Consider the following 17,914-nt stretch of genomic DNA (forward strand, 5'->3'; position numbering starts at 1 on the left):
GTCACTTTAAATCCAACCAATTCACCTCATCAACCCTACAGAATAGCTGCCACTTTTTCGTGGTCATTGTCAGAAGTGAAACATTTAATTACATAGAGACAAACACACCCTTGCTTACGACAAAGCATGAAGCCTAGGTTTTTCCTTTTTGAGTTAGATGGAACAGCACGCCTTTGTACACCGCACCTAAGGCAAAAGCTCTATTTAAACAAAGTGACTGGGTAGGTTGGCCAAGCGGAATGGTGTTAAGGTCAGACTCGACACTACCCTTAGAACAGAGGACAGGAATGGGTTAGGAATATTTTTATTCCTAACCCACTCACAGCTACAGTACCTGCCTGCCCTCTCGTAAAAATACATCGAAACAGAAGCAGCTTGGCTAACGGGGCTGGAGTGGTCCTATCAATAAACATATTTTGTTTCTAAAACCAGTCCTACTGGGTCATTATCCTCACGTAAACAAGAAGTGAGTCAGACACAGGGCAATCGGATGACTGTGACACCTAAGTCAGGTGGTTGAAACGATGAGTCACAGATAGAAAGGTAACATAATTGAGCAGACACGATAATCTTAAATGTGGAATGGTGAATAGGGTTTTTTCCTGTCCATGACATCCGTTTTACTCTACTGAACACGCCATAGGCGGTCCTCTCCACTCCGATGGGCTAAAAAGTTACGACTGTGCTGATGTCGACAGACTAATGGCCACGTTTTCTGTGTAATATGGTAACTTTGTTCTGATGTGTAAATAAAACCGAAACGTACGTTTTAAATCAAATAAAAGGCTTACCGTAAATTCCAGACTATAAGCCGCAACTTTTTTCCCAGACTTTGAACCTCGCGGCTTAAACAATGACGCGGCTAATATATGGATTTTTCCCGCTTTCAATTTTTTTTTCTTCAAAAAAACACATTCTGTGACGTGCTCAGTTTTTTGCCGGCATGAAGCTTTCATTAGACCAATGAAATCGCCGAACGGGTTAAGGTCAAACAACTTTTTTGTTTACTGTTTAGATTAAATCGAGCGCTCTCAAACTTCCCATCATTCTGATTACGGTAGTCATTTTGTCGCCCTCATCATGGCAAAGACACGGAGAAATGCATATAATGCAGATTTCAAGTTGAAGGCGATTGATCTGGCTGTTGGAAAAGGAAATAGAGCTGCTGCACGGGAGCTTGGTCTTAATGAGTCGATGAAAAGACGTTGGAAACAGCAGCGTGAGGAATTGACTCAGTACAAAAAGAAAACTAAAGCTTACTGCTAATTTTTTGTTACAAGCCGTGTCTCGTTAAAGTCTATTTATTTTTGTTACAAGCCGTGTTTCGTTAAAGCCTATTTATTTTGGTTACAAGCCGTGTTTCGTTAAAGCCTGTGTAAAGTTCATTTGTTTCAATGTACCGGTAGGCACCTGCGGCTTATAGACATGTGCGGCTTATTTATGTTCAAAATAATATATATTTTTTAATTCAGTGGGTGCGGCTTATATTCAGGTGCGCTTAATAGTCCGGAAATTACGGTAGTTGAAAAGAATAAGTAAATCAACTTCAGAGCTGGTAATTGTATGATTTACTCTAATGTCGTTTCCAGAGAGGATTATAATGAATGGAACTACTTAGTGTAACAATAGATTAGCTCTCGAAAAACTCACAGCGACAGTACTTGACTAAAGTTAATGTCTTACGTAAAAAGCTCTAAAGCTAAGAAAACAAATAACTTTATACAACAACAACAAGATTCTTTAAATGGCCCAACTCAAAAATAACGAAAACGACCCAGGTTTAGAGCAGTCTGGTACTGACTGTGTCCATTATTCCGAGAGGCAACCAGTGATGCCTTCTTATCACTGTAAACCACTTGTGAAGTAGGTAGCTAGCATTCATGTAGCATTATTCCCTTAAAGTCGGCTCTTAAGGCCATTCTCTCAGTTATTTCAGGGAGTATAGTGTATGTATGTGGCAGATGGAGAGGTAATACTCAAATCGCTTGTATAATATCTATTGTGGTCAGTACTAAATGCATTTTGATGCAGGCAGCTCTCTATTCCCAGCCTAGGTCCTTCTAGGAATAAAAATGGCATTTGGTGGCAGTGGTCAATCAATTTCTGAATGACCATGGAGGCGACCGTTGTTCGAAAACAACAGGGACTGGTGACGGATGGCGGTGGTCCCTCTGGTGTGCCTGTCTAGACCAGTAGACGCAGCAGGAAAGAAAGGCCAGCCCCGATGGAGAGGCCCAGGCCCAGGAAGAAAGCCATCAGGGCCCCGGCCGTCTCTGCATCTTTGGACGCCACCAGCCTGGGAGGACAGAGAGAAAGGGTTACAGGGATGGAGAAATAGAGGATGACACATACTGATAGATATGATGAGCCACACAGTATACACATAGATACAGTATGCAGGTACAGTGAAATGTATTTCTTGCTCTTGCTCAACAATGCAGTACTCAATATCAGTAGTACTATTAAATAAAGTGAAGTAGAACAAAAACACAAGAAATAGAAATAAGAACACAGCAAAGTAAGTAAGCTATATACAGGGTCAGTTCCAATACCATATTTACAATGCGCAGGTATACTGGAGTGATGGTGTTTGCAACACCAGGGTTGTGGGTTCGATTCCCACGGGGGGCCAGCACAGAAAAAAAAATAAAAAAAAAATGTATGAAATGTATGAAATGTATGCATTCACTACTGTAAGTCGCTCTGGATAAGAGCGTCTGCTAAATGACTAAAATGTAAATGTAAATGTAAATAGCGGTAGATATGTAGAGGGGTAAGGTGACTAGGCATCAGGATATATGATAAACAGAGTAGCAGCAGCGTATATGATGATTGTATGTACAGTACCAGCCCAAAGTTTGGACAACTACTCATTCAAGGGTTTTTCTTTAAAATATATTTTTTTATATTTTCTACATTGTACAATAATAGTGAAGACAAACTATTAAATAACATATGGAATCATGTAGTAATCAAAAAAAGTGTTAAACAAATCAAAATATATTATATATGTGAGATTCTTCAAAGTAGCCACTCTTTGCATTCTCTTTTCCAACAGTCTTGAAGGAGTTCCCACATATGCTGAGCACATGTTGGCTGCTTTCCTTCACTCTGCTGTCCAACTCATCCCAAACCATCTCAATTAGGTTGAGGTCAGGTGATTGTGGAGGCCAGGTCATCTGATGCAGCACTCCATCACTCTCCTTCTTGGTCAAATAGCCCTTACACAGCCTGGAGGATTGTTGGGTCATTGTTCTATTTAAAAACAAATGATAGTCCCACTAAGCGCAAACCAGATGGGATGGCGTATTGCTGCAGAATGCTGTGGTAGCCATGCTGGTTAAGTGTGCCTTGAATTCCAAAATAAATCACTGACAGTGTCACCAGCAAAGCACCTCCACACCACCTCCTCCATGCTTCACGTGGGAACCACACATGCGGAGATCATCTGTTCACCTGCTCTGCGTCTCACAAAGACATTTGGACACATCAGACCAAAGGACAGATTTCCACCGGTCTAATGTCCATTGTTCGTGTTTCTTGGCCCAAGCAAGTCTCTTCTTCTTATTGGTGTCCTTTAGTAGTGGTTTCTTTGCAGCAAATCTACCATGAAGGTCTGATTTACAAAGTCTCCTCTGAACAGTTGATGTTGAGATGTCTGTTACTTGAACTCTGAAACATTTATTTGGGCAGCAATCAGAGGCTGGTAACTCTAATGAACTTATCCTCTGCAGCAGAGGTAACTCTGGGTCTTCCTTTTCTGTGGCGGTCCTGATGAGAGTCAGTTTCATGGTTTGATGGTTTTTGCGACTGCACTTGAAGAAACTTTCAAAGTTCTTGACATTTTCTGGATTGACTGACCTTCATGTCTTAAAGCAACGATGAACTTGTTTCTCTTTGCCTATTTTAGCTGTTCTGGACATAATATAGACTGGATATTTTACCAAATAGGCCTATCTTCTGTATACCACCCCTACCTTGTCACAACACAATTGATTGGCTCAAATGCATTAAGGAAAGAAATTCCACAAATTAACTTTTAACAAGGCACATCTGTTAATTGAAATGCATTCCAGGTGACTACCTCATGAAGCTGGTTGAGAGAATGCTAAGAGTGTGCAAATCAAGGCAAACGGTGGGAACTTTGAAGAATCTTAAACATGAAATATATTTTGATTTGTTTAACACCTTTTTGGTTACTACATGATTCCATCTGTGTTATTTCATAGTTTTGATGTCTTCACTATTATTCTACAATGTAGAAAATATGAAAAATAAAGAAAAACCCTTGAATGAGTAGGTATGTCCAAACTTTTTACTGGTACTGTATGTGTGTGTGTGTGTGTGGAGTCAGTACATGGTTCTGGTTTTACAGGTTATACAGGAAGTAAACACGGAAGTTGGCCTGAGATAGAAAATGTAATTTCAGAAAAAGAGTGTGTATGTGTGGGGACTGGGTTTCTAATAAGATAACATATGGAATTGTTTTAAGATGGTCATACCAAGGATCATTTAGCTATTTGATTTTGAATTTTGGGACCCCTGTAAGTACCTCAAATTATGGGGCCTCCCGAGTGGCGCAGCGGTGTAAGGCACTGCATCGCAGTGCTCGAGGTGTCAATACAGACCCGGGTTCGACACCAGGCTGTGTTGCAGCCAGCCGCGAGCGGGAGACCCATGAGGCGGCGCACAATTGGCCGAGCGTCGTCCGGGTTAGGGGAGGGTTTGGCCAGCGAGGATGTCCTTGTCCCATCGCACTCTAGCAACTCCTTGTGGCGGGAAGGGCGCATGCACGCTGACTTCGGTCGCCAGCTGGACGGTGTTGACTCTGACACATTGGTGCAGCTGGCTTCCGGGTTAAGCGAGCAGTGTGTCAAGAAGCAGTGTGGCTTGGTAGGGTCGTGTTTTGGAGGACGCTTGGCTCTCAACCATCGCCTCTCTCGAGTCCGTACGGGAGTTGACAAGACTGTAACTACTAAAAAGTAAAACATTTAAAAACATCCCTGAATTATATAAAATATTTTATAAAACATTGAATTTGGCCTTACTGCTATTAGCGATTAGAAACACATTGAATAACATTATTACATGGCAAAACAGATAGTAAAATATTTTATCAAAAAGGAGTTTGTTTTGAAGCATCTGTCCTATATCTGAGAGATGGTGTATATTCCTGATCTTTCTTATATCTATATGACCAAAAGTATGTGGAAACCTGCTTGTTGAACATTTCATTCCAAAATCATGGACATTAATATAGATTTGGTACCCCCATTTCCTGCTATAACAGCCTCCACTCTTCTGGGAAGGCTTTCCACTAGATGTTGGAACATTTCTGCGGGGACTTGCTTCCATTCAGCCACAAGAGCATTAGTGAGGTCGAGCACTGATGTTGGGCGATTAGGCCTGGCTCACAGCCTGCGTTCCAATTCATCCCAAAGGCGTTCGATGGGGTTGAGATCAGGGCTCTGTGCAGGCCAGTCAAGTTCTTCCACACCGATCTCGACAAACCATTTCTATATGGAGCTCGCTTTGTGCATATTAGTTTGTAGGCCAAACCGTTCAGACACTGCAGACGTTTTCGTGAGAAGACCCATTTTGGCTATGTCTCCTGGTCTGAAAAACACTGCTGTAGCTCAGCCACCTTCAACCGTAGATGTGGAAGACCGACATCAGCGGATGTGGTGGATTGAGACACAGCCCACGCAAAAAAAAAACAAATATAGCTAGTTTAAACAGACTTTGTTATTATGCTAATTAGACTAATTTGATTAAGTCAACAGAGTGACATGCCACAGAGAGAGATTGTGTGTAAACAAGCCATGAAAATGAGATTGAAGGAGTTAATATGTGCATAACTGGCGTAGTGTTATGACAGTGGACTGTCACGTACGGAGCGTGCATGTGTATGCTTGAACTTGTCCTATTTCACACGTTGCCAAGTGTGTGATTTAAATGTGTTTTTTTGCATATCCCACTCTCCCTGAGACACCCTTGGAGAGTAGGGTCACAGCCGGGGTTTACCATTATGAACGGCGCACCTGGAGCAATTAGTTAAGTGCCTAGCTCAAGGGCACATCGGCATGATTTCTCGACTTGTCTGCGCGGGGATTTGAAGCAGCAGCCCTAACCGCTAGGCTACCTGCAGTGTAAGCTGCCGCCGTGTGTGTGTGTTACTTCTACTCACTGTGGGGCGTAGGTCATGGACAGGCAGACGCAGTAGCCGCTGGAGAGGGAGAAGAGCATCATGATGAAGGCGAAGGCAGCGTCGTGGGAGAAGAGGACGGGGAGGTAGGAGCGCCTCTGGACGTTACAGAACATCAGCAGGGGAACAAACACCACCCTGGAGACCACCAGCACCGGGAACAGACGACTCTCCTTGGGAGGCTGCGGAACAAATACAGAGAGAAATGTTACTAGTAAGACACTAATAAGACAAAGTAATAATAGCAACTAAATGCAATACGAGTAATAACCGAAGCTTTCGTGCAGGGGTAGAAAGTGAGAGAATTTCAATTTGTAGAGGATTATAAAACACTGAGAAACTTGGAAAAATGATCCTATCAAGTGTGTAATAAAATGAATCAAATGAATCAGAAACCTACCCATTGGAACAGGGTGGTGACGGTTCTACCGATCCAGTCACACACATTGAAGATGAGGAAGCAACACACTGAGATGAAATAGGACTCTGATGGGGAGGAAGAGGTGGTTAATAGGTGGTTTTAAGTCTCATGACATGCATACTAAACATACAGTATACAAAAAGGTGCTATATAGAACCTAAAAGGGTTCTACCTCAAACCAAAAAGGGTTCTACCTGGAACGAGAAAGGGTTCTCCTATGGAGACAGCCAAAGAACCCTTTTGAAACCTATTTATCAAAGAGAGTATACATACCCCATTTCCCAGGGTATATGGTTTTGACGTCCACAGTGACGGCAGGAAACACAGAGAGAGTGACGGTGAAGACAAAAACCACACAGAACGCCATCACCCATATCTGAAGAGAGGGGGACAGGGACAAGGTAAAAAATATGGTGGAAAATGTTTGTCCATGCTTACACTACTTCTAAATGCATGTAGGGGAGTGAACAAGTGTACACTTTAGGAAAAGGGTAGGGAATTGGACCGCAACTATAGACCAGAGCCATATATAAAAAATATATATAAAATAAAAATTATATAAACTCAGCAAAAAAATAAATGTCCTCTCACTGTCAACTGCGTTTATTTTCAGCAAACTTAACATGTGTAAATATTTGTATGAACATAACAAGATTCCACAACTGAGACAAACTGAACAAGTTCCACAGACATGTGACTAACAGAAATGGAATAATGTGTCCCTGAACAAAGGGGGGGGTCAAAATCAAAAGTAAAAGTCAGTATCTGGTGTGGCCACCAGCTGCATTTAGTACTGCAGTGCATCTCCTCCTCATGGACTGCACCAGATTTGCCAGTTCTTGCTGTGTGATGTTACCCCACTCTTCCACCAAGGCACATGCAAGTTCCCAGACATTTCTGGGGGGAATGGCCCTAGCCCTCACCCTCCAATCCAACAGGTCCCAGACGTGCTCAATGGGATTGAGATCCGGGCACTTCACTGGCCATGGCAGAACACTCACATTCCTGTCTTGCAGGAAATCACGCACAGAACGAGCAGTATGGCTGGTGGCATTGTCATGCTGGAGGGTCATGTCAGGATGAGCCTGCAGGAAGGGTACCACATGAGGGAGGATGTCTTCCCTGTAACGCACAGCGTTGAGATTGCCTGCAATGACAACAAACTCAGTCCGATGATGCTGTGACACACCGCCCCAGACCAATCGATCCCGCTCCAGAGTATAGGCCTCGGTGGATCGCTCATTCCTTCGACGATAAATGCGAATCCGACAATCACCCCTGGTGAGACAAAACCGTGACTCGTCAGTGAAGAGCACTTTTTGCCAGTCCTGTCTGGTCCAGCGACGGTGGGTTTGTGCCCGACATTGTTGCCGGTGATGTCTGGTGAGGACCTGCCTTTACAACAGGCCTACAAGCCCTCATTCCAGCCTCTCTCAGCCTATTGCGGACAGTCTGAGCACTGATGGAGGGATTGTGCATTCCTGGTGTAACTCGGGCAGTTGTTGCTGCCATCCTGCTCCTGTCCCGCAGGTGTGATGTTCGGCTGTACCGATCCTGTGCAGGCGTTGTTACACGTGGTCTGCCACTGCGAGGACGATCAGCTGTCCGGCCTGTCTCCCTGTAGCGCCGTCTTAGGTTTCTCACAGTACGGAGATTGCAATTTATTGCCCTGGCCACAGCTGCAGTCCTCTTGCCTCCTTGCAGCATGCCTAAGGCACATTCACGCAGATGAGCAGGGACCCTGGGCATCTTTCTTTTTGGTGTTTTTCAGAGTCAGTAGAAAGGCCTCTTTAGTGTCCTAAGGTTTCATAACTGTGACCTTAATTGCATACCGTTTGTAAGCTGTTAGTGTCTTAACGACCGTTCCACAGGTGCATGTTCATTAATTGTTTATGCATGGGAAACAGTGCTTAAACCCTTTACAATGAAGATCTGTGAGGTTAATTTGATTATTACGAATTATCTTTGAAAGACGGTGTTCTGAAAAGGGGACGTTTCTTTTTTGCTGAGTTTATTTATTTAATATATCTTATTTATATATCTCCGCTATAGACACAGCTGAGTAATAACAGAGGTCAGCGTTACCTTTTTAAACACCTCCATGACGGTGGACTTCCGGTCCCTGTCCTCAGCCTGCTCCAGGGGTAGGAAGTTATGCTTGGGACTGCCCCCCTCTACCTCCACCTCCTCGCCGCTGGCATCACCATTGGCCAATGAGCCGTTGGCCTTGCCATTCAGCTTGCCGTTCTGCGCCGTGCCACTCTCTGCCAGGTGAGGAAGAACGGGGAAAATGCCAGGGAAAACGGTCAACTTGACCTCACATTGATAAATCAACAGGCATGTGTAAATGTGTAAGGGAGTAATGGCCAATGTTGGGGGGAGGGAGGGAGGGATGCAGCGCCATCTGTGACACTAGTTTCTGGGGCATGTGCCCACCAGACTACTACGGTTAGTGAGGGCCACAGCCCGGGGGAAGAAACTGTTCAGGTGGTGGGTAGGTTTTGGTCATGAGTGATCTGAACTGCCTGCCAAAAGGGAATTGTTGAAGGAGGGGGTGACCGGGGTGGAAGGGGGTCGGCAAAGATCTTTCCTGCACGCTTCCTTGCCCTGGAGTCGTGCAGATCTCGATGGAGGGCAGGTGGCAGCCAATGACCCTCATGGACAGGGGGACCTGATGCTAGATTGAAACTCCTACTCTGAGATGCTTGATGCATACAGCCCCCCTGAGTTTAAAGGGGAATACTAGCAGTGACAGACCGCACTGTACTGGATGGTCATTGAGATGTATAGGAGCACAAAATGAATAGGTCTCTCAGAGCTTTCAGCAGCCTCACCTTTCAGCAGCTCGTCTATGGTCTCCACCTCATAGCTCCTGCTCTTGTCCAAGTAGAACTGGGCAAACTCCTAGATAAGACCGGAGCAGAGGCCAAATGAGACAGACAGAACATTCGCTGAACTCGAACACGGATTCCTTTGATGAAACATAGTAATGCTGTGCTGGTCAGCTACAGCCCTGGGGGACACAACGTCTGTTCTGAGCCCCAACCTGCGACACAGATTCTTTAGATATGTCACGCCTACTCCCACTCCCCCTCCCCCTCTCTGGTGCTGGACGTCGCCGGTCTACTAACCACCGGTCCTGGCAACCCGCCTTTACGCACACCTGGCAACCGTCATTACGCACACCTGCGTCTCATTATCAGTCACACCTGGACTTCATTACTCCCTTGATTACGCACCCTTTATATAGCACTCTTTTGTTATCAGTCATCGGGTAGTATGTTTGTGTTTCCATGTCAGACGCTGCTCTTGTTTTGTTATCGGTCCATTTTCGTTGTTATTTAACTCACTAACTGCACCTGCTTCCTGTCTCCCTGCGTCGACGTTACAAAATAAAACTCGGCTGTAGTCCCGAGGGATACAGGGTCTGTTCTGAGGCCCAACGTGTGATATCTATCAAATGATTCTATTACATCCCAGTCCTGGGGCTTCGTAGGGCTGAGCCACTCACCAGGCGAGGCAGGAGGAGGTAGCTGAGGAGAGTGAGCAGGGTTCCTACACAAGGAGTGATGAAGTAACCCAACGCAGCCGTCTCGAGGTCTGTGTCACCTGTCACACACACAGGAAAGAAAAAGGAGAGGTCAATTCCAAGTGGGGTTGCAAAGGCCACATTGTACTCTTTTGACTAATTGCCTCATTTGAATGATTTGCTGGTCAGCCACTGAGCATATCTGATGGGAGCTGTGCGTGTTTATTTCCAAATATTTCTTTGTATATTTGATATATCGGTTTGTGTGTGTGACTCACTGGCTATGGAGACCAGCATGGCGAGAGCGGCGAAGGTGCCGGCCAGCCCCTGGCCACTCATAAACACAGCGCTGTACCTCTGAGGCAGCAAGCCCACCAGGCCAAACAGACTGCCCTGCAGCACCGCTCCAAACGCTACAAGGAGAGAGAGAGGGTTAATAATATAGCGCACATCATCATGATCATAAACAAACAGTTCATGATACCATCCCCCGCTCACACACACACACACACACACACACACACACCTTACTCATGCACACTATATTAATGCCATCACACACATCTTGTGACAAATGGTTTCTCTGTTTCACACACACAAACCACAATGATCCCCCCCCACATACACAGACAACCATGTCCTACTCACAGTTGATGAACCAGATGGTAGCCATGGTAACAGAGAAGAAGCAGTCCTCCTCCATAGGGACCTTGACCAGGATGGCAGTGAGGATGAAGAGGACGAGGATGAAGACCAGGCTGCCCGCTATCCGCACCATCCCCGATATCCTACGCACAAATTTAAAAAGGTTAGTTCACAATCTCACTGGATTAGACAGCAACACCACCTTCACGCAATATTACAAATTTTTACTTTAAACTGAGGCCAACCTAAAATCCACTGTATCACAAAGCATATTGGCTTTTTTGCACCTATTTGCAGTTGAATAAAATGGCCAACACAAAAGGTGTCACGTCCTGACCAGTAAAAGGGGTTATTTGTTATTGTAGTTTGGTCAGGGCGTGGCAGGGGGTGTTTTTCTGTGTGTTTTGGGGCGTTCTATGGTCCTTTTTCTATGTTTTTGTATTTCTTTGTTTTGGGCCGAGTAGGGTTCCTAATCAGAGGCAGCTGTCTATCGTTGTCTCTGATTAGGAATCATACTTAGGCAGCCTGTTTTCCTTTGGGGTTTTGTGGGTAGTTGTTTCTGTTGTGTGGTTTGCACCGACAGAACTGTTGGCTTTCGTTTCCCTGTTTGTTTTTTGAAGTGTGTAATTAAAAATCATTATGACCACTTACCACGCTGCATCTTGGTCCCCTCTTCCAGACGATCGTTACAGAACTACCCACCACAACTGGATCAAGCAGCGTGCTCGAGAGGAGATGGACACCTGGTCTCGTCAGGAGTGGCTGGAGAGGAAAGACTGGACATGGGGCCAGGTGACCGAAAGATATCGGAGCCTACCCGGGAAGAAGGAGAGACAGCCCCAAGATTTTTTTTTTGGGGGGGGGGCCACACAGGACGGTCGGCGGTGCCGAGGATGGAACCAGAGCCAGTCAGGGTGAAGTTGGAGGTGAGCGAAGGGAGCGAAGCAGAGACAGTGAAGGAGTTGATGGGGAGATTGGAGGAGAGAGATATGAGAGAGCTGCTGTGTTGGTGCATGAGGCACGACATTTGCCCTACGGAGCGTGTCCTCAATTTGATGTCACCTGAGTCAGCTCTCCATACTCGTCCTGAGGTGCGTGCTAGCCGTCTGGTGAAGACTGTGCCAGCCCCACGCACCAGGCCTCCTGTGTGCCTCCCCAGCCCTGCACGTCTTGTGCCTGCTCCCAGAGCCAGGCCACCTGCATGTCTCCCCAGCCTGGTGAATCCTGTGCCGGCGCCCAGAGCCAGGCCTCCTGCATGTCTCCCCAGCCTGGTAAGTCCTGTGCCTGCGCCCAGAGCCAGGCCTCCTGCATGTCTCCCCAGCCTGGTCTATCCTGTGCCTCCTCTCAGGACCAGGCCTCCAGTGGGTCTCCCCAGCCTGGTCTATCCTGTGCCGCCTCCTCAGAACAGGCCTCCAGTGGGTCTCCCCATCCTGGTCCGTCCTGTGCCACCTCCTAGGACTAGGCCTCCAGTGGGTCTCGCCAGTCCGGAGCCGCCAGAGCCGCCCGCCAGTCCGGAGCCGCCAGAGCCGCCCGCCAGTCCGGAGCCGCCAGAGCCGCCCGCCAGTCCGGAGCCGCCAGAGCCGCCCGCCAGCCCGGTGAGTCCTGTGCCTGCGCCTAGGGCCAGGCCTCTTACATGTCTCCTCAGCCTGGTGAATCCTGGGTCAGTGCCGCCGGAGCCGCCAGGGTCGCCCGCCAGCCGGGCGCAGCCAGGGTCGCCCGCCAGCCGGGCGCAGTCATCGCCGCCCGCCAGCCGGGCGCAGTCATCGCCGCCCGCCAGCCGGGCGCAGTCATCGCCGCCCGCCAGCCGGGCGCAGTCATCGCCGCCCGCCAGCCGGGAGCAACCAGGGTCGCCCGCCAGCCGGGCACAGCCATCGCCGCCCGCCAGCCGGGCACAGCCATCGCCGCCCGCCAGCCGGGCGCTGCTGTCGCCGCCCGCCAGCCGGGCGCAGTCAGGATCGCCCACCACTTTGGCGCGGCCAGGTGCGCCACCTAAGAGGGCGACGCCGAGGGTGGAGCAGAGGCCACGTCCCGCACCTGAGCCGCCGCCGTAAGAAGGCCCACCCGGACCCTCCCCTTCAGAGTCAGGTTTTTCGGTCGGAGTCTGCACCTTGGGGGGGGGGGGGTACTGTAACGCCCTGGTCATAGAGAGGGGTTTTTGTTCTTTATTTTGGTTAGGCCAGGGTGTTACATTGGGTGGGCGTTCTATATGCATTTTTCTATGTTGGTTTGTTTCATTGATTTTGGCGGTGTGGCTTCCAATCAGGCACAGCTGTAGAGTGTTGTTGCTGATTGGGAGTCGCACATAAGGAGCATGTTTTTCCTTTGGGTTTTGTGGGTAATTGTTTCTGTTTAGTGTTTGCACCTGACAGGACTGTTTGGCTGTCGGTTTTCTTGTTTTGTTTTGTATAGTGTGCTTTCTATTATTAAATGCAATGATGAACACTAACTCCGCTGCACCTTGGTCTACCCTCTCTCACGACAGCCGTTACAAAAGGGTTGTTCACACACACACTAGACTGTCAGCCAAGTATACAGTAAAAAGAAAAGGTGTGTGTTTAGCATTTGGATGACATGTAAACCTGAGGGAGAAGTGCTGTCTCACCGCTGATAGAAGAAGGAGTTGAGCAGAGTGCAGAGCAGCAGGGGGAGCTGGGACAGCAGAGTCATCCAGTTGTTGAAGTAGTACTCTTTCTGGACCACCACCGTGCCGTTGCTCCATTCTACCTTGTTGAGGCGTCTATTGAAATACTGTTGACAGAAGAGATAAAATGGTATTTTTGCAAACACTTATCCACATTTTGGTAGGTTACAAGGATGCCCGATCAACTGAGCCACACAGGACTCAAGAGATGACCCAGTTTAGATCAACAATCAATATGTTGTTAGTTGCTATCGGCTAAGTACATACAGTACATCAGTGGTCACACGTCACTTGTTCCTATACAAATAGGTCTAGTCATTCTACAAACGTGTACTGTATACCAAGAATCTGAGCTAACCCTACGAGCTGTGGGCTTTGACATTTGAACATGGGGAGAGCTTAGCCTTAGAGGCTAGGCCACACACACACACACACACACCTCCAAAGTGGAAAACTCGTGATGTTCTATAGCTTAAGGGGCCTCCAACCACACCATAAGGGGTTAACTTCAACATACAGATACTTAGTGGACACCAAGACTACATAACAACAGGGGGCCAGTCACACTAAATCCCTCTCGGACAAAATACTTGACTTGAACATACCAACAACTCAGCTAATCCTCTATGTACAATACACACACAGAACAAATACAAACATCTGACTTTCAGGGGCTGCTTTTTAAAAACTACTTTTCCGAGATAATTCCCTAAGAAGCCAATGCTCTACTTTGGCATGATACATAAAGTGTTGAACCCGAGCCAAAGTAGATCTGCTCTTCGATCTGTAGCTTTGGGAAACTTTAATACAAAAGTTTCCCCAAAGCTACAGATCTAAGATCAGATCTACCTTGCCCTAATCCTGACTAGCTTTTAGGGTGGTGAATAACTATCTGACCCTGGACCTGTTGTTATGAAGACATGAGGTTGGGTTTACCATGGAGGCGGTCATAAAGAAATTCCATGGTAGCAGCGTCCCAAGGCCCAGAATGAAGAAGGTGATCCCCACCAACCAGCCCCTGGGAACGGGAGGATAATATGAAAAGATCAGAAACAAGCATGTCATTCTTAGGTTTTTTTATATGTATTTACCATGTTATTTCTTAAAAAATAGCAGGTAGTTTATGTACCGTGAAATAAAGTGCGACCAGTCAGGGAGATAAAATGCAACAATAGTGAACTTTATAGAAGTACATCAGAAATTAAAATCAATTCACTACGTAAATTGATTAAAAACAGTACAAAGTTCCTTTTCAGCACCACTGCTTTACTTGGAGCGCATTTCACTTAAACTCAAAATATAAAAATAGGACTCTGGTTGAGAGTGAGAGCAGAAACGAGAAAGAAATGAGAGTAGATACTTATAGTTTGCAAGAGGAAGCGGCGCCAGAGACTCACCTATCACGTGGGGCGTCTGTCCGGTCCTTCATCCTGTGCTATGGGGTTCGGTTGAAACTAGGGGCAAAAGAAAGGGGAACATAGTCAACATAAAGACCAAGTGTAGATTTGTCTATCCTCTCTAAGCACTTTATTTACAGAATAAAAATACAGTTCATTTTCCACATTCTAGAACATTGCGGCAAGGAGTAGGAGCCATTCCCACTACACGACAGTATGTCCAAGATAGGGTTGGGCGGTATTCAGATTTTCATATTGTGATACCGGCCTTCTCTCATCCCGGGATTTATGGTATTACAGTCTTAGTATATAAAAAGGGGCTCTAAAAACGCAAAAAAGCCCATTGGGCATCTATAAACAGAATGCTAACAAAATTGTCACAAACTAATAGAGAATTTCAATAGAGGATGCTAGCTAAATATGCTAACAAGCGCAAAGTCAGGCAATCCAGCTCATAAAGTTATACGGCAGGGGGCGGCAGGTAGCCTAGTGGTTAGAGTGTTGGGCCAGTAACCGAAAGGTTGCTAGATCAAATCCCTGAGCTGACAAGGTAAAAATATGTCGTTCTGCCCCTGAACAAGGCAGTTAACCCACTGTTCCCAGGCCGTCATTGTAAATAAGAATTTGTTCTTAACTGACTTGCCAAGTTAAATAAAAGGTTAAATAAATAAATACAAGTATAGGTAGTAGCTGAGTTTGGACATTTACAAGCGAATGTGAACAAGCGAGATTGTGCAAATGAACAATATTTTGACGCATGCTTGTCTGAAGGAAGAACAGGGCTGGTTCTGGAGCAGTATGTGTATATGCTGTGTCTGTGTGGAATCGCTAGGGCAACAGGCCTGCCTGCTCTGCTCTAAGAAAAGGGAGGAGCAGATGGGCTGAGAACGGAGGAGAAAAAAACAGGAAATCAAGTTAACAGCTGTACAGATCACTCATCCAAAGCGCTTTGACTTCTCAAACAAGGCAAATAGCTACACACACACACACACACACACACACACACACATATATAAATAAATAAAATGCCCTGTCTCCTTGTATATTCAGCCACTTACTTGCAGTGCATTCGGAAAGTATTTGTATTTTTTCTCTCTCAAATAAACAGTTTTTCCCTTTGTCATTATTGGGTATTGTGTGTCGATTAATGAGGGGGAAACAATTTAATCCATTTTAGAATAAGGCTGTAACATAACAAAATGTGGAAAAGTGAAGCAGTCTGAATACTTAACGAATGCACTGTAGCTAACTAGCAAATTAAACCAAAGACACAGCTGGACTCGCCAGCTCCCGCTTTCTCCCGTTGTGCTATTTACAAACACGTGACTGGCTCAACTGTTCTGGTGAACTACGGTAAGCTTCATAATGTAAAATAATGTGACAGGTGAAATGAAGAACACACTCTGCTTCACCTCCTAGCGTATTACACAAGTTGACTGCAGGTGGTAACTTAAAGTAGCTACAAATATTCTAATTTATTGAAAAACTTCAAAAGAAATAGTTGACGGCACTGACGTTATTGAAAAAGCTTCCTGTGGCTTTTTCCAAATACCCCGGTATACGGTATACGGCCCAAGCCTAGTTCAAGAGCCACTTGATAGTAGCCTGTACTGTGAGGCTGTTAGCTGGATAGAGAGAGACCTGACCCCTCTCCCAGTTCAACAACTTCACACTCTATTGATTTCAATAGGAACAGTCAGTTCTATAAAGCTGTAGATTAAGCAAGAGTCCACTCCCTATGTACACACTTGGTTCTGTACACACACAAACTGATAGGCCCCGCACTACGACCCAACACAAATAGAAATGGCCCAGGTAGCACAGCTGCGTAGTTGACAAAAATCTATCCAAACGTTGTTTAGGTCCTAGTGCTTCTGCCGTACGAAGAACGTAACTCTATTTGAAAGTTGTACCCCATTGACAAACCCGTCAGTTGAAACGTATCATCTGAGTCTGCCATTGAGCTCTGTTGTGGGAGAAAAACATGGCTACCCAACATGTTTTGACTAGTCTGTGTGGAACAGTGGCAGGGTGGGTGTGAGGGGCTGGGCTGGGCTGGCAAGTCCCTACCTGTGCTGACTGGGAGAAACCATATCTGTGAGCGTCAAACAGAGATATGCTTTTCAATGCAGAAATCCATAAATTGAAGGGGGGGAAACTTTTTTTACATTTTTATTTACAAATCCCAGTTGTTGAGGTAGGATTAACATTTTAAAAGGGCTGTCATTTGACAGAAAGCTCTTGGGTTTTGGGTCTCATCATTTACCCGGCAATGAAAAGTGTGTTTGTAACCCACACCACACATCCCAAATATTGCCTGAGCTTGGTCGCTAGTACACAAAGCGTGGGTTGCATTTCAGATGTGCTTTGTTGCCCTCTTAGACATAGCTGACCTCAGTCATCAACAACGCCCTGTCTCCAAAAAAACAAACACTACATGCACACGCACGCACACCAGAGCTGGGAAGATAAACCGACCATACCTATCACTTATCTCAAGCATTCTGATGATATCATTCATTACGATAGCCTATACTAGAGAAATGTGATGTAGGAAATTAAATTTGCTTCCTGCAACACAAACTCACAAAAAGTTCTGTGACACTGTAAAGTCCATGGAGAATAAGAACACCTCCTCCCAGCTGCCTACTGCACTGAGGATAGGACACTCTGTCACCTCTGATAAATCCACTATAATTGAGCATTTTTCTACGGCTGGCCATGCTTTCCACCTGGCAACCCCTACTGCGGTCAACAGCACTGCACCCCACACAGCTACTCGCCCAAGCCTTCCCCATTTCTCCTTCTCCCAAATCCAGTCAGCTGATGTTCTGAAAGAGCTGCAAAATCTGGACCCCTACAAATCAGCCGGGCTAGACACTCTTGACCCTTTCTTTCTTAAAATTATCTGCCGAAATTGTTGCAACCCCTATTACGAGCCTGTTCAACCTCTCTTTTGTGTCGTCTGAGATTCCAAAAGATTGGAAAGCAGCTGCTGTCATCCCCCTCTTCAAAGGAGGGGACACTCTTGACCCAAACTGCTACAGACCTATATCTATCCTACCCTGCCTTTCTA

At 46.1% G+C, this 17,914-nt stretch overlaps 1 protein-coding gene across 1 annotated transcript in view; it reads right to left on the reverse strand.

Annotated features, from left to right (window-relative positions):
- Nucleotides 1–1,459: 1,459 nt before the first annotated feature.
- Nucleotides 1,460–17,914, reverse strand: part of LOC115194162 (equilibrative nucleoside transporter 2) — a 32,975-nt gene continuing 16,520 nt past the window's right edge. The window contains exons 2-13 of the mRNA XM_029753610.1: nt 14,839–14,895; nt 14,378–14,459; nt 13,403–13,548; nt 10,804–10,943; nt 10,434–10,568; nt 10,138–10,235; nt 9,461–9,530; nt 8,712–8,890; nt 6,900–7,002; nt 6,606–6,691; nt 6,188–6,387; nt 1,460–2,296 (exon numbers count right to left, since the gene is read on the reverse strand). Of these exons, the coding sequence (XP_029609470.1) occupies nt 2,185–2,296; nt 6,188–6,387; nt 6,606–6,691; nt 6,900–7,002; nt 8,712–8,890; nt 9,461–9,530; nt 10,138–10,235; nt 10,434–10,568; nt 10,804–10,943; nt 13,403–13,548; nt 14,378–14,459; nt 14,839–14,870 (1,383 nt within the window). The 5' untranslated portion in view covers nt 14,871–14,895 and the 3' untranslated portion in view covers nt 1,460–2,184. The remainder of the gene's footprint in view (nt 2,297–6,187; nt 6,388–6,605; nt 6,692–6,899; nt 7,003–8,711; nt 8,891–9,460; nt 9,531–10,137; nt 10,236–10,433; nt 10,569–10,803; nt 10,944–13,402; nt 13,549–14,377; nt 14,460–14,838; nt 14,896–17,914) is intronic.

The sequence above is a fragment of the Salmo trutta genome, chromosome 5 (assembly GCF_901001165.1).
Source record: "Salmo trutta chromosome 5, fSalTru1.1, whole genome shotgun sequence".
NCBI classification, from domain to species: domain Eukaryota; kingdom Metazoa; phylum Chordata; class Actinopteri; order Salmoniformes; family Salmonidae; genus Salmo; species Salmo trutta.